Source organism: Podarcis raffonei, chromosome 12 (assembly GCF_027172205.1).
Source record: "Podarcis raffonei isolate rPodRaf1 chromosome 12, rPodRaf1.pri, whole genome shotgun sequence".
NCBI lineage: Eukaryota > Metazoa > Chordata > Lepidosauria > Squamata > Lacertidae > Podarcis > Podarcis raffonei.
This window is the reverse complement of record NC_070613.1, coordinates 2,202,572-2,222,400: the sequence shown is the minus strand read 5'-3', so window position 1 is coordinate 2,222,400 and position 19,829 is coordinate 2,202,572. Positions and strand designations below refer to the sequence as shown.

The 19,829-nt window shown below is 52.5% G+C and overlaps 2 protein-coding genes across 2 annotated transcripts in view; one reads left to right on the top strand and one right to left on the bottom strand.

Moving 5' to 3' along the window:
• Positions 1-2,031: 2,031 nt before the first annotated feature.
• Positions 2,032-13,426, bottom strand: LOC128424283 (zinc finger protein 777-like). Its single transcript, XM_053410291.1, has 6 exons — positions 13,324-13,426; positions 10,803-11,189; positions 8,379-8,505; positions 7,549-7,662; positions 6,978-7,091; positions 2,032-4,236 (listed from the first exon to the last, which is right to left on the bottom strand). The coding sequence occupies exons 1-6, from the start codon at positions 13,345-13,347 to the stop codon at positions 2,870-2,872; spliced, it is 2,133 nt and encodes a 710-aa protein (XP_053266266.1). The 5' UTR covers positions 13,348-13,426; the 3' UTR covers positions 2,032-2,869.
• A 3,026-nt stretch (positions 13,427-16,452) lies between these two features.
• Positions 16,453-19,829, top strand: part of KRBA1 (KRAB-A domain containing 1) — a 52,500-nt gene continuing 49,123 nt past the window's right edge. Inside the window, exon 1 of the mRNA XM_053410274.1 lies at positions 16,453-16,912. Within this exon, the coding sequence (XP_053266249.1) occupies positions 16,862-16,912 (51 nt within the window). The 5' untranslated portion in view covers positions 16,453-16,861. The remainder of the gene's footprint in view (positions 16,913-19,829) is intronic.

The window sequence follows — 19,829 nt, the reverse complement described above, 5'->3', positions numbered from 1 at the left end:
GGCCTTGCACACAGCAAGCACAAGAAAGGCCAGCACAGTGCCTGCCTGTCCAGCCTCCCACTTGTCTGTCCATTCCCAACAGCAAGGGCTGGCGGACTGGCTGGCAGGGCTCCCTCGCCCGCTTGCTTGCTTACTCTGAGGCGCCTCAACTCCTGGCACCCAGCACCGCCTGGCCAGCCCCAGAGGCACCATTCGCCTGGAGAGCTTATAGCCAGGGCTGCTGCAACCAACAGCCACGCAAGCCTTAGACCAAGTCTGCTTCTGGCCACTGTCTGGAATAGGCTGGGATGGTGCCTACAGAACAGATGCCCCGTTTCGCCTCTTCCTCTTACACAAGGAAGCAGCGGATGCTGTCCTCTATGCTCTGGCTATGTTTCAGATTGGCCTCCACGTGGGGCTGCCCTTGAAGACTTGAAACCACACTTTGTCCCAAAGGCAGCAGCCAAATGACTGGCTTGGGTTCCATCTTGATCTCCTATAACCCGTTTTAAAACAGCGGCGCTGGTTGCCGGTTCATTTCTGGGCCCAACTCAAGGTGCACATGCTGGTGTTTAGAGCCCTAGACGACTCACGCCCCAAATGCTTCCTTCGAACCCTCTTGGATGCCGAGATCAGCAGGCGGGTCCTCCTGGGAGTTCCTCAGAGGCTGAAGGTGGCAGAGGCCCAGAGGGTACAAGGTCTTTCCTATGGCAGCCCCTAAACTGTGGCGTTCCCTCCCAAAAGATGTGTGCCTGGCCCCTTCCTTGCACAGCTTCCGGAGGATGCTGAAGACGCCCCTCTCCTCCACTCTGGCTTCCAAAACTCAAGTTGTCTGGTTTCAGACCCACCTTATTTCTCTTTTCATGGTTGTCAGCTGTTTTAAACTGTTTTTGATATTGTGTTTTGATGCTGTGAAATCAGGGTGGAGGGCGGGCAATGAATAAACAAGCCCGTCTCGCAATACAGCAAACTCCCCATTTACACACGTCCCGAGTCACGTGTGACCACAATGGTGCACATTGCCACGAAACTGGAAGTGGCACAAAATGGGGCAAAAATGGCCCCCGAAAGAGCATGGAAATGGTGCATAAACAGCACCTAGCAACCCCAGAGCCTTTGCACTGAATTTTCAGGCCTGTGCAGAGCTGGGGTTTGAGCAAGGAAGTTTGGCGGCAATCTAGTAAGTGCTGCTGGTTTTTAAAGGGTTTCCAGAGGTTTAGAGTGTTTTCCAATGCTGTTTCCAAAATATGTGTTTCCACTTATATTACATGGAATGTATGTTTTAAGGAGGGTTCCAATTGGCTTTCCCCTTTCAAAGAAGAAACACGCAAGCTTTAGCCATTATCCAAAGAACCGATACAAAATCTTTATTAATATCCCCCTTTTTTGTTTTTGTTTTTTGAAAAAAGCTAAAAGTTAAAATTGCAATTTTTGCAGCTGAGGCTGTGAGCAGCAGTGCCAGGCCCCTCCAAACGCCATGTGCTTCTTTTAAATATATATTGCAGTCTGTGCAGAAGATTGGGCAAGTTCAGTGGTCTCGACTTGCCCTGGCATTTGGGTCTCTTGGACACCTCAGCTCAGTCCTTCTCTAAGACGGCTCCTTCATTACATCTTTGGTTTCTTCTTTGCCTTCTGCAAATCCACACCGGGCTCTGTCTTGCGACGAACGCTCAGGCTGCCTTGTCACGAAACACGTGCAGCGAAAGAGAGACTCCGAACAGCGGCTGCTCCAGAAATCGTGCAACCTGCTAAATTGGCAGAGGGGCGAAGCAGAGCAGACTTAAAGGATGTGTAAAAGCCCGTGTTTTGTTTTGTTTTTTAAAAAGAAGGAAACGCACCGAAAACCTAGAGAAAAAGCCAGCGGGGTTGTAGACTTTTGGAGCACAGGGTGATCTAGGCAGGAAAATGGGAGATCAAGGAGCATAGGGTGGGGTGGGGGGTGTAGACTGTGATGTGGGGAAAGCTATGGGGCAGAGCAGATCCCAGGCATTGCACCTCAGAGGGAAGCTTGTAGGAAGAGATGGGTTAATGTTGGTCTCTGGGTGCCGCAGGAGAGCCGATTTCACATTCTGGCAGGCAGGCAAATCAGAAACATGTCAGCTGTTTTGCTCAGCCTCAGAGGAACCACTCCCTTTCCCTACAACCACTGCAGTCCATCGTGCCCCACAGAGCTGCCTGGGCTTACTTCTAATGCCCCCACCAGTCAGAAGGCTCCTCTCAAACTATATTTCTCCTCAGTTTGGGGTACTGGAATGGGTCATTCCTGATGCACAAACTTCTCTGGTCCGCCTTCCTGCCTTTTCTTGTTCTTCAAATCTCCTTTCCGCAGCACCGTTCCCCTTTCGGCGCATCTGTACGAGGAACCTCTCAAGCAGGCTGGTCGGAGAGTGTGCAGCTTCTCCAAGGCTGCTGAGCACGTGGATCTGAGCTGGGAGTCTGCAGTGCCTGCCTGCCTCTCTCTGTGGACGTTCACAGGCAGAGGAAGCTGTGAGGCCGCAGAGAAATGATAGGCATCCTCGCTCCACCCACAGTACAGAGACTGAATGATGACTGGACAGGACCGATTCACACAACCACATCTCAGGCATCCTGTTGCCCAAGACTGAACGCTGAGACGGTTCCGGCAACTGCCAGAAAGCGCCAGCGCCAGCCGACATTCTCGATCGCTCCATCTCGCTCTCAAAGCATTTCCGGAAAATGTGGCGAGAGGGGTGCAAAAGCGCTCGGACGGCCGCTCATCCGCCTGCAGCTTCAGCCCCGCTTGGCAAAAATACATCCCCACCAGTGGGAATGTATGCCAAAGGGAGGTTCGAGGTCGCAAACGGGATTCTGGCTTTGCGGTCTGCCTGTCCAATTGGCCGAGGGAGCGCTGTCTGTCTGCAGCGTGCCCTCATGTCCCGCTGGAAAGGTTGGTGGGGAAGAGAGATTTCTCCAGTGGGGCGTTGTTGCTGCTACTGCTGGGTGCCAGGGCCTGCTCGGGGCCCGGCATGGGTGTTGCGGGCGCCTGCTCGCCACCGTGCAGCCGCAGGTGCTGCTTGAGCGACTGTTTGTAGCGGAAGCGCTTCCCACAGTGGAGGCAGGCGTAGGGGTTCTCGCCCGTGTGCATGCGCTGGTGCTCCAGCAGGTACTTCCGGCGGGCGAAGGTCCTAAGGCACTCGGTGCAGCGGTGGCGCCTCTCGCCATTGGCGTGGCTGGCCTGGTGGCTGATGAAGGCTTGGGCATGGGGGAAGCTCTGGCCGCAGTCGCGGCAGGCGTGTGGCTTGGCGCCGGCCTGGTGGACGCTGCTCTGGTGCTTGACCAGGTGGTGGGCGCGGACGAAGCGCTTGTCGCACTGCCCGCAGCGGTAGGGGCGCTCACCCGTGTGGATGCGGTAGTGGTTGGTCAGCTTGGACTTCTCGGCAAAGCGCTTCTCGCACTCGGGGCACTGGTAGGGCTTCTCGCCTGTGTGCGTGCGGGTGTGGTCATCGAGGTGCTGCTTGCGAATGAAGGTCTTGGAGCACTGCGGGCAGTGGAAGGGCCGGGGCCGCTCGCGGTGCGTCTTCAGGTGCACCGCCAGGCTGGACTTGCGGTTGAAGGCCTTGGGGCACTCCGAGCACTGGTGCGGCCGATCGGCGTGGACCGCCTGGTGCCGGGTCAGCTGGCCCTGGTGGCTGAAGCCGCAGCCGCACTCGGCGCAAATGAAGGCGCTCTCGCTCTTGCCCAGCGTGTGCGTCCGCTGGTGGATCAGCAGGCTGGTCTTCAGACGGAAGCTTTTGGGGCACAGTGCACAGGTGTGGAGTCTCTCCGCCGCCTGGGATAAGGCCTGGTCCCCAAAGCCGCTTTTGTAGTCTGCGCAGGAACCGTCGGGCTCTGAGATCTGCTGTGGGACGGGCTCAGCCGTCGCACCTTCGCTGTACTCTACGCCCCCCGCGTGGGCGCCCAGGGGCATGGGGAAGCGCTGCTCATAGACCAGGCCGTCGCGGCACTTGCCGCAGGGGAAGGGGTCTCCCTTGGGGCTGGCGTCCGGAGGGGCTGCCGCCTCCGGCCCTTCACAGCAGTCCCCCGGCCTCGGGGGGCGCTCCTCTTCGGGCCTCTGTGCAGGAGGGGCCGGTTTCTCCCCCTGAGGACAGCCCTGCCTCTCACAGCCTCCGTCCGGCTTGGGGGCCTGGAAGACGTCTTCGCTGGCCATCCCAGGAAGCAGCGGCCCCTGGGTGGGCAGAGGGAGCTTGGGAGCCGCCCTCAGATTACGCTCTTCGCGCTTGATCATAGCGCTGTCATCTGGAGGAGGCAAAAAAAGGAATAGGCAAGGATTAAGGACCTAAAGGGGAGCCTGCAGGATCAGGCCAGTGGCCCATCTAGTCCAGCATCCTGTTCTCACAGTGCCCATCCAAAGGTAAAACTGCAAGCAGGATTCACACACAAAACCAACCATCTCCCTTCCTGAGGTTTCCAGCAACTGGGATTCAGAAGCATTGATGCCACCGACTGTAGAGGCTGAGCACAGTCATTGTGGCTAGTAGCCTTCCACGAATCTCTTTAATCCATTTTTTAAAGCCCTCCAAGTTGGTGGCTATCAATGTCTCCTGTGGGAGAGAGTTCCAGAGACTGACTATGTGCTATGAGAAGAAGGGCTTCATGACATCTGACCTGAATCTTCCAACACTTAGCTTCCTACGCTACAGCCAGGCAAAAGAAAAACAGTGAAGTTTTTAATGTGTGACATTTTAATGTATTTTTAATCTTTGTTGGAAGCCGCCCAGAGTGGCTGGGGAGACCCGGCCAGGTGGGCGGGGTACAAATAATAAATTATTATTATTATTAATAAGTATCAGAAATATTTTGGAGGGAGCTCAAGAGGTTTTAGTGAACACCCCGTCCTCTTAACAATAATATTATGTTTTTTGGGGGGAGGGCTATAACTGAGTGGTTATGCCCAGGTTTTCATGAAAAAGGTCTTTGCAGCATCTCCAGTTAAAATGATCTCCCCAGCATGTGATAGCAAAAGACCTCTTTAGCAAAGTTTGTAAAGTTTGATGTTTTATTGTGTATTTAATATTCTGTTGGGAGCTGCCCAGAGCTGCTCGGGAAACCGAGTCAGATGGGCGGTATACAAATAATAAAATAATTGTTGTTGTTATTATTACTATTACCCTGTGGTGAGAATTCTAGGCAGCCTGCGTGTGAAGAGATGCAAGGAGATTGTGTGAAGAATCTGATTGGGTGGAGAATCTGTGTTAGGAATGTTTGTGCAGGAAAAACTCAGCCTTGAACCGGCTCAGTAAGAGTTAGGCACCTTGTTCCTGCTGAATTGGGTGCTCAGATTTGACAACGCAGGCCTGCTTTTCCTCTGGGAATGTGACTTAATTTCTATGCGCATGTTAAGATAAGGTGAGTGACGGCCTCTATAGAAGCATGTGAAATTCACAGGCATGTGGACTCCACTTTTCTGGGTGCCCCAGAGGCTGCCGCTGTGGCCCCGTGACATTTCCTTAAATGGCACGATTGGTGTGGTTAATTGAAGAAGATCCACAACATCCTTGTCTGCCTGGAGAATCGAGAGCCCGGAAGCCCGGTCCGTTTGCATTTCCTGCTAAGCCTTGGCACAGCACGGCAAGCAGGAGCTGGAATGAGCCTAAGCAAAGCCTTGGGCTGGCACAGTTCCCCTCCCTCCTCCTTTTCCCCACGTGACTGGGAAGAAGGACTTTGCCAGCTTGTCCTTTCGGTTTCACAGAATATTTGGCCTGCTGTGACCTGGGAAGCAGGCGGGGTTAAACCCTGGTCCGTTTCAAAACAAGCCAAGGTCAAGCCCTGGTGATGTCACCCTGGCTTTCAAAACTAACCGCAGTTTGTTTTAAGCCCCTTTGACAACACGACAAAGCAGTGCGGAAGTGAAACTCAGTGCAAAGTCTTCCAGCCCAGAGGAAGAGGGGAGGGGAAGGCTGAGCCGCTGGAAGTTGCAGCCAAAATGTCCAGAGGGCGTCAGGTTGGTTGGCAACAGCTGGTCTAAAGCAGCACCAGAATTCCTCTGATTAAGGAAGCGGCTAAGATCCAGTTAATATGGAAACAGGTGCAGTCATAATTTAGATATTACGTAAACAAGGAGGGATATTTTTTTTAAAAATTGAAACAACAGGATAACCTGGAAACCAGATCCCTGCCTTTCAGGGCACAGAATCACAGAAGTCACCCCAAGGGCAATGCGGGAATCATATTGTCAGCGCTGCCCAAGGTCCCAGCTCACACAAGACCAACGCTGCTTCTTCCTCAAGTTAAAAAGTCTTTATTGAAGTTCAGTTTCATTTCCAGACGCGCAGCGCGCAACGCTACGTCTATGCCTCAGACCGTAGAAGTCCCATCTGAATCTCCTCCCCCCTGACACCAGCTTAAGATTCTAGCCTTACTCCACCTCTTCCTCTGTTCCTTCTTTCTCTGGGTCCTCCTGCTAGTCGGAGTCTCAGCCCTCCTCGATTCTTCTGACGCTGAGTCCGCCGACTCTTCTCCCCCCCTCCTTCGGGCCTTAGGACCTGGCTCCCAATCCGGGTTTTCTGCTGTCCCGCGCTCCTCCACATTTGAACTTGGCGCGCGCGCGCAGCCTCCCACTTTCCTTCTGACCGTTACACTTGTGTCACTGCTCCCCCTTTCGGGGAGGCTAGCTGGACCTGGCCTTCCCTCCGTTTCCCCACTCCCCGATGGAGGAGAAGCTGGTCCTGACTCATGTGACTCTTCCCCCCCACTGTGCTCTGGTGGGGGAACTGGTCCTAACCCTCCGCTACTCCTTTGGGACTCCCCTCTGGTTCCTTGTTTATGGATCGTCCCCCCTGGGACTCGCCTCGCCCTTACCATAGGCGCCCCCTCCTGGGAATCTTCTGATTCGCTGGAGAAGCTCATGGAATCTCTCGGTCCACTGTCATATTCCCCTACGCTCCCCTCTGATTCCTCTCCTCCGCTCTCTATTTGCTCTCTCCCCTGCTCTTCTGCTCCTGAGCCTCTGACACATATCTAATGCCAGGCACACTCACCATAGCTGAGAACTGGGGGGATCTCTCGCTCCAGGTCCCATTTCCCTCTCCCGGGAAGCTCTTCCTGCTTAATCCAGGTCAAGAGGTCCTCCTTGGAAGGCAAGGGATCCGCTTCTGGCAACGAGAGCAACAGGCGCATTGCAACGGATGCAGAACACTTGCAAGTTTCAGAGAAAAGCAGCAACGCTGGCGGAAAACTGACCGAGATGCTGGCTAGATTATGCACGGGCCTTGGTTTCCTTTGGAGGCCCAGGTCAGATTTCGGCACCCGGCCACAGAAGATGTGCACCTCCTTTCCTCACCCTTGAATATGTCTGCCAGGCCTCTCACTTCTGGGATTAGGCTCCAAGGATTTAACTTTTGGGAATGTACCTTCTGGGCAGGTGTGAGCCCCAGCAGACCTGTGTGTGGCCCATCAGCACTTTAGCCCTACACTCACTGTTTGCATATTTCATTCCCGTTCAGTTTGTTCCCCCTCCACCTTTCTGTGCCGTCCGCAAGTGAAAGGGCAGGACAGACGCTTTAGCCACGATGGCAAGTCTTTATTACCCACCTTCCAAATTAGACTCACCTGCTCTGGGCTCTGCAGGGAAGCCCTTGCCCCCCACAAATTCGTGATCGGTGGCACGGGGAGGCTCCGCTTGTCCCATTGGTGGGAGGATGTCAGCTTTGGAAATGGCAGAGTCTGTTTGGGGAAGCAGATCAGAAAGCAGGTGCTGAAAGTCACTGTCACTGAGGGGAAATCTGACGGGCAACAAACCCGGCAGCTCCATTCCTTTTTCCAAGGAATGCCAGCCTCTTGTCCAAAGAACTGGTCTTGCATATGATCTGGGCAGCACAAACAGTAATTGCAATTCAGTGGAGAACAACCCAAAATCCTAACATTAGGCATTTGGCAACACTCACTCTGCAACGGAGCCATCACGGAGAATTTGAGATTTTGACAAGGACTAGAACCTCCAGGCACTTTTCATTGGATCTGGCGTTCTTTTACGACACATGCAGCAGAACCATCATTTTCAAGGCAACCCCCGTTACAAGCCTAGCAAATCTGAAACTATATTTGATGCTCTGATAACATTGATAGACTTTACTTGGACCTGGGTTATTTTAACTCATGCGAAACTCTGCGCATGCTACGTGCCTATTTTGTAGTTAATAATAATAATAATAATTTTATTATTTATGCCCCAGCCACCCTGGGTGGCTCCCAGCAGAAGAGTAAAAACACGATAAAACATCAAACATAAAAAACTTCCCTAAACGGGGCTTTATTTTTCATCTCTTAATCTTCGTCCATAGCCACTACTTGTTCTCTCTGTTTTGTGAATGTTAGGAAATGAAACTAAATAAAGAACTTTACAAATAAAAAGAAAAGAGAAAGAAATGCCAGCCACTTACCCAGGGAGATCAGTGGTTCGTATGTCCCCTTGGTGATATTCCGGTAGAGTTCCTTCTGCCAGTCTTCCAAACTGGCCCACTCCTGGGGGGCGAAGCTTGCTGCGTCGTCATCAAAGGTCACAGGAACCTAAAATCAGAGCCGCCCGTGACTCAGAAATGCTGACCAAGGCCTCCATCACGGCTGCCATCGTAAGAAGATGAAAAGAGCCCTGCTGGATGAGGCCACTGGTCCATACACTCCAGCATCCTGTTCTCACACAGGTAGTCCATAAGCAGGATCTGTGCAGGAGAGCCCTCTCCCCTCCTCTGGTTTCCAGATACTGGTATGCAGAGGCACTGCTGCTCCCAGCAGGGAAGGCAGAACACCTGGAATACCTGAAAGATCACCTCCTTCCCTACAGACCCTCTTGGGTGCCAAATCTGCAGGGTATGTGTGTGCGTGCTCTCTTTGGGGTGGCCCAGGAGAACAGAGAGGGCCTTCTCTGTAGCAGCCCCTAAGTTGTGGAACTCCCTCCCCAGAGGTGCATCTGGTATCTTCATAGTATAGCTTTCGGTGGATGCTCGAGACGCACCCCTTGACCCTAGCCTCTGACCCTTCAGGTGTATGTTTTCAAGACCCACCTTGCTTTTGCGATTCTTCTTACACACTGTGTTTAATATTGTGTTCCAATATTAATGATGCTTTTAAATTGTCGTGACCTGTCCTGGGGCCCTGGGGCGAAGGGCGGGTAATAAATTCTAACAATAGCAATAATAATAGTAATAGCAACATTGACACCAGGCTGGCGCCTTCGCTGTATGTTTTTCGGTGCCTCTAAAACATTTCTACTTATACCATCTTATGGGAGTCTCGACCTGTTTTTAATCTGTTGCTATTTCAACTCGTCAAACGCTGTAAATTGTTGTCGTTAATTTTTCTTAGTGATAGTTTTATTGTTTTGCCTTTTTTGTAAACTGCTTTGAGGGTGGCTTGTTTGTTTGTTTTTAACCATCAAGCGGTATATAAACTTTATGACACAGAAAACAGAGCAACAGAGCACCTCCATGTGTCCATCAGCACACAGGCAGCCCAAAGGGGTCCATCAGGTTCCTAGACCTGTTCTGTTCACCGCACTCATTCTGCAAAGGCAGGCTACAATAGCTGGACGCTGTTTAAATATTTTTAGCTGCCTCTTCCAGTCCTACGCCAACCGGAAGGAGAGCTATCCAGCGGACAAATAATACCCATGTGGCACTTCAAAAACTAAGGCTTTTGTTGGTTAATCTAGTGGTTAAAGTGATTATTGTCTGTGATGAATGAAAATTCCTGGACGGGCCTCCCTCCCTCTCCTGGGCCTGCTGTTTGGGGCGTGGTGGGGTTGAGAATGGCTCTCTTGGCTGGCAAGTCTTTTGCAAGTGGAAACCTGAGCTCCTGAGGCAATGGCACACACATCAGGGACCAAAGATTCCTGCATTGCAGGGGGTTGTACTATATGACCCTTGTGGTTCCTTCCAACTTTACCTTTCTAGGATTCTTTGATTCATAGGTGTCTTGTTTTATAAAAATAACAACAATTTATTATTTATACCCCGCCCATCTGGCTGGGTTTCCCCAGCCACTCTGGGAGGCTCCCAACAGAATATTCATAATAAAAAAGTGACAAAATCAAACATAAAAAACTTCCCTAAGCAGGGCTGCCTTCAGATGTCTTCTACAAATCAGATAGTTGTTTATTTCCTTGCCATTGTGACGGGAGGGCTTTCCACAGGGCAGGCGCTACTACTAAGAAGGTCCTCTGCCTGGTTCCCTGTAACCTCACTTCTCGCAGGGAGGAAACAGCCAGAAGGGCCATCGGAGCTGGACCTCAGTGTCTGGGGGGCTGAAGGATGGGGGTGGAGATGCTCCTTCAGGTCTACTGGGCCGAGGCCATTTAGGGCTTTCAAGGTCAGCACCAACACTTTGAATTGTGCTCGGAAACGTACTGGAAGCCAATGAAAGTTTTTCAGGACCAGTGTTATGTGGTCTCGGCGGCTGCCCCCAGTCACCAGTCTAGCTGCCGCATTCTGGATTAGTTGTAGTTTCTGGGTCACCTTCAAAGGTAGCCCCAAGTAGAGCGCATGGCAGAAGTCCAAGCGGGAGATAACTAGAGCATGCGCCACTCTGGCAAGACAGTCTGCGGGCAGGGAGGGTCTCATCCTGTGTACCAGATGGAGCTGGTAAACAGCTGCCCTGGACACAGAATTGACCTGAGCCTCCATGGAAAGCTGTGAGTCCAAAATGACTCCCAGGCTGCGCACCTGGTCCTTCAGGGGCACAGTTACCCCATTCAGGACCAGGGAGTCCCCCACATCTGCCCTCCCATCCCCCCCAAACAGTACTCTCCCCTTGGTGGCCCTTTTCTGAACCTACCTGGTAAGCTAATTTCTTTCATATTTCTTTCTTACCTTGGGGATTTCTCCCTTTGGTCCCAAGGGGAGCCTCAGGATCCAGAAGTTTCGGTTCTTGAGCAGGTTCTCCATGTTCTCCAGCCTCCTCTGGAGCAGGCCGTACTCCTGGATGAGGGTCCCCAGGGCGGCCACGTGGTTGCTGAACTCCAGCTCGGTCTTCTCGCACTCGAAGATCTTCTTCTCGGCTGTGGCCGTCCGGCCTTCCAGGTTGAGGAGCCGTGTGGCATAGGAGTCCACCTTCCTCTCCACGGCTTGGATGGCAGCCACGACGGTCCAGAGCGAGATCTCGGCCGTCGGGTAGATCTCCCTCTCGGCGGCTTGGTCAAAGAGGGCCGGCGGCTGGAAGGAGGCCAGGTGTTGCGGCTCCACCTCCCATTCCCAAGCCTGCGGGCAAGAAGGGGGTCAGACCAGAGCAAGGTGCTCGCGAAGGAGTGGGGGGCAGCTGGAGAAAGAGAGGCAAGAGGGAGGGAAAAGGAAGAAGGAAGCGGAAGGACAGAGTGTCAGGAAGAAGGGGGAGACCAGACCATGGAGGCACAGAGGCAAGACAAGGCAGAGGGGGGCTTTCCACGGCGCCAGAATCACTGTGACATCCACTTGGCATGGAGAACTGGCGTCACAATGGCAACGTTTTGTCAGCATTTGCAAAAACTTGATCTTTGGAACTCCCTGCCTCTAGACGCCAGGCAGGCACCTTCGCTGTAGTCTTTTTGGGCGCCTGCTAAGAACGATTTTCTTTTGGCATTAAGAAATTGGAGCCAGCTTTAATCTATTGTCATTTTAACTTTTTGTATGTCTTAGATTATTGTTAATTTTTCTCTGCTATACAGTGGTAATTCGGGTTAATTCGTTCTGGAGGTCCGTTCATAACATGAAACTGTTTTAAACCTGAGGTACCACTTTAGCTAAAGGGGCCTCCTGCTGCCGCCGTGCGATTTCTGTTCTCATCCTGAAGCAAAGTTCTTAACCCGAGGTGCTATTTCTGGGTTAGTGGAGTCTGTAACCTGAAGCGTCTGTAACCTGAGGTACCACTGTATAATTATATTGCTTCTGAAGTTAATGTCCTGGGCCGTGCTCTATATACTCTCTATGTCAATGGATCTTTTTTCCCCTCTTTTTTTTAAAGGTAAAGGACCCCTGACAGTTAAGTCCAGTCACAGATGACTCGCTTTACTGACCGAGGGAGCCGGCGTTTGTCCTCAGACAGTTTTTCCGGGTTGTGTCCAGCATGACTAAGCTGCTTCTGGCGAACCAGAGCAGCGCACGGAAACACCGTTTACCTTCCTGCCGGAGCGGTACCTATTTATCTACTTGCACTGGTGTGCTTTCGAACTATTACGTTGGCAGGAGCTGGGACCGAGCAACGGGAGCTCACCTCGTCGCGGGGATTCGAACTGCCAACCTTCTGATCAGCAAGCCCAATTTATGGTATTTTAATAGTTTATTAGTTGCGCATTGGCCAAAAGAGGTATCAAGTTTTTCACATGAGCAAGCAGACTAGATTCAGGGCTGTATATCCTCTGGGGGGATGAGAGAGCCAGTGGTGGAGTAGTGGAGAGGGTGTCCGACTAGGATCTGGGTTCAAATCCCCCCACTTTGGTTGTGTAGCTCACCGGACGTGACCTCGGGGTCCAGTCACTGCCTCTCCACCTAACCTACCTCGCAGTGTTGTCATGAAGAGAAACTCTGTATTTTGGGGGGAGGGGGGATATGCCCATCACGAGAGAGGCAGTGTGGTGCAATGGCTAGGGTAGGGAAGACCTGGGTTCAAATCCTCCCCTGCTTTGACTGTGCAGCTCGCTGTCTGTGACCTTGGGAGCCATTTGCTGCCTCTCTCGGCCCGACCTACCTCACAGGGCTGTTGTGGGGATATAAGTGGGGAGAACCATGGCCACCCCCTTGAGCTCTGTGTGGGTGTGTAGGGAAGAGAGAAAGGTGGGAGATCAGTGCAAAAGAGTGAATAAAAATAGGGAAGTCCTGGGGCCGAAAGGCTGAGACCTCGCCTTTCTCTCAAACCTCAGCCCCCCCTGCACCCCAAAATACATGATCAGCCAAGAAGGGGGGGGTTCCTTGCCTCCCTTTCACCCCTCCCCACCTCAGAACACCAACCAGCCCCCCTCCTTGCATGAAGCCAATTCCTAGGGGGCTTAGCTCCCTTTGCCCCCCATAATAAAATATTTGAGGGTACCAGCCCCCCTCAAAAAAGTTGATGGCCATTGCCATTCAAATGGTGTGTGTGCGTGTGATCGATTATGCGGGGCGGGGCTTGCTTCGACCCCCCAATATTTTATTCCAGTTGGCACCTGTGGACCCCCCCAAAAAGGATGCAGCGAGGGGGGCAGCCCCCCAAATCAATCTGGGCTCCAGTGTTCCCCCCCCCAAAAAAACCCCACACATGGGGAAATCTTTTGCAGGTCCTCCCCCCCCCCCCCACTTTTAAATGGTGACCAGCCGGGGGGGTGTCTTTTAAAGGCCCCTCCCCTTCTTCGCACCCGGGCAGCGCAGGGTTAACCCCTCTCACCTGGGCAGGAGTCCACTCAGCCATGGCCGGCGCCCGCTAGGTGAAGCCACTGCGCATGCGCACCCCCTCCCCAGCCAACTGGTCCCCGAAGCGAGAAGGTCCTTCTCTCGCTCTCCGGTCCTTCTTCGCGCAGAGCACGCATGCGCGCGGGCGCAGGCCGAGTTCTCCGCCCCCAGGGCGCGCGGCAGCGCCACCCAGAGGCTGGAGGAGCGCCTGGCTCGAGATGCCGCAGCGCAGAAGCAGGAATCCTGGAAAAGGGCTACCCAAGGGTCATCCAGTCCAACCCGCTGCAATGCAGGAATCTCAGCCAAAGCAAAGGCAAATATCCATGCCTTCGATGCATTGCATTGATATCCCCCCTTCCCTCCCTCCAAGGAGCACAAGGTAGCAGACGTGGTCCTCCCCCGTCCTCAAATAACCCCCATCACCACAAGAACCCTGTGAGGTAGGTCAGGTAGAGCGCCTGGGCCTGTAAATCGGAGTAGAATTGGAAGGGAAGGCAAAGGGTACATGCATAGAATCACAGACTCATAGAACTGTAGAGCTGGAAGGAACTCTGAGGGTCATCTAGTCCAACCCGCTGCAGTGCAGGAATCTCAGCTAAAGCAGGGGTGGCCAACTCCCAAGAGACTGCGATCTACTCACAGAGTTAAAAACCGGCAGTGATCTTCCCCCTTTTGGGGGGTTCAGGTCAAAGTTGTTGAGCTTTTTCAGGGAGGAGGAAAGTTTTGAGCTTTTCTTAGGGGAGCCACAGTTGTTCAGCTTCTTTGGGGGGGAGCCAACGATCTACCGGTGATCTACCACAGACGTCCAGTGATCTACCTGTTGGCTATGCCTGAGCTAAAGCACCCCTGACAGATGGCCGTCCAGCCTCTGCTTAGAAACCTCCAAGGAAGGGGATTCCAGTTGCCCAAGTTGACCCAGGGTCTGGAAAATAAGCCTGATGAGGAACAGTTGAAGGAGCCCTGGGTACATTTAGCCTAGGGTTACCAGACGTCCCTGGTTCCCAGGGACAGTCCCCGGATTTGCAAATCTGTCCTTGGACAAATTCTGTCCCCGGAATGTCCCCAGATTTGGAAATCTGTCTCTGGGAAATGTGGCAGCGGCAGCCTCAGCAGCCCAGAGCCAGCCTGGTAGCGCAGTTGGGTCTGGCTGGCTTCAGGAACCACTCGCTGGCGTGGCGCCCGCCATTTTTCCTCGCTGAAAGTCCCCATATGACGTGTCTTGCGCACATATGATGTGTCTTGTGCGATCTCCTGCCCCCTTCCCCCTTTGTTTTGACTGATCAGGGAAGGCTCGGGAGTCGCAGGCAGGCGGCCGATGCCCAGTTTTTAAGAACTCCGTGCGTTTATGTTTCACAGGGTGTGAGAGAAGGACTTTGCACCTTTATACAAGATACATGTGTGCTTGGGCCCAGGGTCTTTTGCCTCGCCATCCCCACTACTGACTCCCTGTTGCTACTCAGCTTAAAAAAAAAAAAGTGTCCCCAGATTCATTGGGAAAAAATCTGGTAACCATAATTTAGCCTGGGAAAGAGGCGTCTGAGAGGAGATATGAGAGCCATCTTCCAATATCTCAAGGGCTGTCACATGGAGGCAGGAGCAAGCTTGCTTTCTCCTGCTCTGGAGGGTAGGACTCGAACACATGGCTTGAAATTACAAGAAGGGAGATTCCGGCTAAAGATCAGGAAGACGTTTCTGAGCTGATCGACAGCGGTGGAAGGGACTCCCTCGGAAAATGGTGGAGTCCCCTTCCTCTTCCGCTGCCATTTCTGCATCGCAGGGGGTTGAGCTAGATGACCCTTGAGGGACTCTTCCAACTCTTACAGTTCAACAATTCCACAATTCCTCAGAAGTTTTGAAACAAAGAGTTTGGATGGCTGTCTTTTCAGGGATGTGCTGTTTGCGATTCCTGCATCATGGCAGCAGGTTGGATTAGATGACCCAGGGGTGTCCCTTCCAAGTCTACAGTTCTACGATTCATTTCTAAGAAGACTGCCACCTGTCTGGGATTGTTTGGCTGTGATTCTTGCATTGCAGGGGAGGCGGTTGGACTAGATGACCCTTAGGAGTCCCTCACCACTCTACAGTGCTACGATTCCATGATTCACCGGGTTTTTAAACAAGAGCTTGGACAAGCCACCTGTCAGATTTGACCAGGGCCGGATTTAGGGTTGATGAGGCTCTAAGCTCCTGAAGGTAATTGGGCCCTTTCTATGTCCAGCTGTCCTTTGTCAGCAACAAATTGTCGCTGTTTTTTGTGTTGAATATATGCTATATGGTCATTTATGGACCTGATAGGTATCTAAAGCCATTTGCACATGTTGCCCTGCAACCAGTCCATGCAGAATGTAGGCACTCTATATATAGAAAGGAGCAAATGAGTGATATTTTAGGGAGCAGGCTAATTGTTGAACTGAAATACAATTAAGAAGAAGTATATTAATAGTGAAATACAATTGAGAAGAAGTACAGTGGTACCTCGGGTTACATGTGCTTCAGGTTACATACGCTTCAGGTTACAGACTCTGCTAACCCAGAAATATTACCATGGGTTAAGAACTTTGCTTCAGGATGAGAACAGAAATTGTGCGGCGGCAGCAGGAGGCCCCATTAGCTAAAGTGGTGCTTCAGGTTAAGAACAGTTTCAGGTTAAGAACGGATCTCTGGAAGAAATTAAGTACTTAATCCGAGGTACCACTGTATATTAATAGTGAAATAATTATTAAGCTCTAACTTAAAAGGATTTTTTATTCACAACAAACTTAATAATGCAAACACATTGGCATTTGGCAAGAACAAAACACAATTTACAAAGACTCATCATCTAGTCTCTAGAAATTTGCTATAACATGAAATAATAGTAGCAAACCAGTGATATTTTAGGGAGCAGGCGGGGCCCATTCCTTACATCACAGGAGCCTGCACAACACAAAACACTATTGCTGGATGTAGGTTTTATTTTATTTGCTTTTTTATCTTATATTTTGGAAATGCACATCCAGTTTTTTTTCCCCTTTACATTTTTTTGGGGACCCCCAAGCTATAGCTTGTTTAGCTTATACGTAAATCTGGTACTAGCTTTGACTCCTGCATTGCATTGCATTTTTTGGGGGGGGGTTGGACTAGATGACCCCTGGGGTTCCCTCCCTCCCTCCCGCTCTGCGCCTCCCTCCTCCTCCTCCTTCCTGGCTGCGCCTCCCGGGCTCCCGGCCAAGGCTTGGCGCCTGCCACTCACTCACTCACTCGCCCCCCCCGTCCCTCCACCCCTCCGCCCGGCCTCTCCCCCTCCGTCCCCGGCGCGGGGGCTGCCGGGATCCGTAGTCCCCTCGCCCTTGGGCTCCGCGCCCGCGCGGGGGGCGCAGACTACGTTTCCCAGCGTGGCCTGGCGGGCCGGGCTTGCGCCGGGCGTTTTGTTTGAAGCGCTCTTCTCCCGGCCATGGAATGAGCGCAGCGGCGGCGGCGGCCGGGCGGGCAGGGGCTCTTCCGCGCAGACCCCGCGCAGCCTGCCTGCGCCCCCGCGGAGATCGGCCGGCAGGATGGAGCCCGGGGATCCCCGCGGAGGCGGAGCGGCGGAGGCTGCACCCCAGGTAGGGCTGCGTCGGGGGGTTTTCTATTTTTGCAATGCTGCATCCGCGCCGCAGGGGACGCATCGGACCGCGGGGAGACCCCTTGGCGGGCGTGCAAGGCAGTGCATGCGTGCAGGCGTTGCATGGAGTGCAATGCAATTGCAACGCGGCGCCCTGCGTGCATGCATGCCACTTCCACCGGCGCTCCGGACTTGGCAGGTGAGGGGGGTCCCCAGTGGGCGGCAGAGAGAGCCGGGAGGGCGAAGGGGAGCCGCGGGGGGAGCAGAGCCGCTCCCCGAGCCGAGCCCGGGGGGGAACTTCGGCGTTGTTGCGCCGGGTGTTGGAAGCGGAGGCTGGCGGGGATCCCTCACCTGCAAAACCTTCCCTTGCAAAACCTGGTCGCCTCTTATATATTTCGCGCATTGCATTCATCGCCCGCTTTCTCCTCCAAGGTTTCCCGGTGTTATCCTCGCAACAACAGCCCTGCGAGTTGGGTCAGGCGAGTGGCCCAAGGGAGCACCCAGGGATTGTCCTGGCCAGGTGGGGTGATTTGAACCCTGCTCTCTGCCGGGTCTTAGTCCTCATTTAGCCCCCACAGCAACTCTGAGAGGCAGACCCGGCTGGCAACAAGTGTTCTCCAGGTCTTCAGAGTCTTAGTTTTAGCCTGAGATGCCGTCAGGGGTTGAAGGTTTGACCAGGCAGAGAAGCTTCACCACTGACCTGGAATCATAGATTTGGGAGGGACCCCAGGGATCATCCAGCCCAACCCGCTGTAATGCAGGAATCAACATGGGGCTCGAACCCACGACCTTGAGATTAAGAATCTCATGCTCTGCCAACTGAGCTATCCCTAATAGATAGCTCCTGATGGAGTAGGTAAAGAGACAGTGGCCAGGTGAGCTTAACAGCTGAGTCGAGATTTGAACCCTGGTCCCCCAGATCCCAGTCTGACACTAACCACTGCACCACACTGCCTCTTTGGTACGGGAGGTCTCCAAAGGATTAAACCCCAGTTAGGCACCACAGTCAGTACATGTGGCATAATGGTAAGCATGTCAGACTGGGACCTGGGAGACCAGGGTTCAAATCCTGCCTCCATGATGAAGCTCACTAGGTGACCTGGGGCCAGTCACTCCCTCTGTGAGCCTAACCTACCTCACAGGGTTGCTCTGGGGGTTAAATGATCAGGGGAATAACTACATCTTGAGCTCCTTAGAGGAAAAGGTGTCATATAAATGCAAGAAACAAATTAAAATATATGCTGTTCTTATGTGTGGGTTCAGTACAACTAAGAAGAAAACGCTGAATCTCTTTAATAGGTACAGTCAAACTGTATAAGAGTGTTTGCTTCTTCTTTTTTTTAAAAAAGTGACCCAAATTCTAGGCATGTAGGAATTTGCAAGTTTCCCAGTTGGGTGGAATTAGATGTTGGGAAGAATGCAGATTCTGACAAGGAGTTCTGTGTAATTCTGAAAGATGGCACAGGCTCTATTCTACACTGGTTGGGCTGCTTGTTTGCCCCTGAAGCGCTGGGGTACAGTCCTGGGCATTTTAAAAACCATTAAAAAAAATATTCTGATCCTAAGGGGCTGGTTCTCATGATTCATGTGGAAGCTACTTGTTTTCAAACCGGGTTTGAAACACAACAGTGTTGATAGGCTGTGTGAATGTTTGCCACAATTGCAGACCTCACCTCTGTGAGGAGGATGACCCTAAAACTGGGCAGGAAATAGTGTGTGCGATGGAAGCCTGTGCTTGTGATAAAATGTTGGCATGATCAGCGTGGAAGCGCTTTGAGCCTCGGTTAAAATCACTTATTGGGGCTTCCAGATGATGTTTCCGGTCAGGAGTCAATGGCATATTGGCACCTGCAAGTTGTGCAATTATTGTGGATTGGAAAGACTCACGCAGCAAATCCGTTTCCCAAAAAGATCGGACTCTTTTTGGAAAGGGAACTGGGGGGAGAATGGGGGGGCGATGCTTGCTTTGACCCAGAACCCCCACAGACAAACCCGGTGGCCGCAGCCTTGGGGATGTCCTAGTTTAGAGGAAAGATGAGGAAGAGGCAACAATGGTGGGCGTTTCTAAGATCAGGTGTGGGCTGGAGAAAGTGGCCCAGAACAGTTTCCCTTCCCTCTCTCATAACATCTGGTCTGGAACAGGATGGAGGCTTTTCTTATGTTCATGATGCTCATTCCGTAGCCAAGGCCAGCTAATTTCTCTGCAAATGAAACAGGATTAATGTCCAATTAAACAGGCTGTCCAGAAGCATCCTTATATTCATTTACAAAGAGCACCTGCACAACGGCCAGCCTCAGGAGACCCCGGTCCGGTCGGTTGTGCCCATTTCACAGAAACAATGCCTTGCACAGCGAGTCTTCGGAGGAAGGTGGGATAGGATCTCCCCCTCCCCTTATAGATCTTGCCCCTTGCAACAGAACATGGCCGTAGGATTGTGTGCATCCAAGTCTTGCCGGTACTTCGGATGGCGTTCTCTCCCTTCCGGCATCTGGGCTCGATTCTGGCCGATTTGGCAGGCTCTCTACCAACCCTGTGCATGACTGAGGTTTTTCCCCCTCGTCTTGGCTATGGTGTGAGTCTGTGCTGTTAATTAATGGGGTTCTGCCTCCGGAGAAGATGAGACAGCCCTCAAGGAGGTGATTATGTAATTTCCTTGCAAGAAGGAGGAAAAAAATCCCGATTCCTTGGGACGGATGAGTTCACCCCTTGCCAACTGAAAATTGACAGGCACCCTGGGTGAGTGGCAGTCTGAATGAAGGGACCCTTCTTTAGGTGTCGGTCTCTGATGGATCCCACCTGAGCAGGCTGCCTCTGTTACTCCCCACCCGTCCATTTGGCCTTCGCATTAGCGTAAGTCTCAGCTCTTGGCTCTCGGTCTGACTTGGCGTGGGATTAGCTTCTGTCATCTTTTCCATCA

Excerpts from the sequence above, each read along its gene's own strand:
- LOC128424283 (XM_053410291.1), bottom strand. The coding sequence starts at position 13,347 with ATGGCTGAGTGGACTCCTGCCCAG. Across the intron at positions 7,092-7,548 it reads CCCTGCAGAGCCCAGAGCAG|AAGCGGATCCCTTGCCTTCC; the intron begins GTGAGTCTAATT and ends TCTCGTTGCCAG. Across the intron at positions 4,237-6,977 it reads CCCCCCAGTTCTCAGCTATG|ATGACAGCGCTATGATCAAG; the intron begins GTGAGTGTGCCT and ends TGCCTCCTCCAG.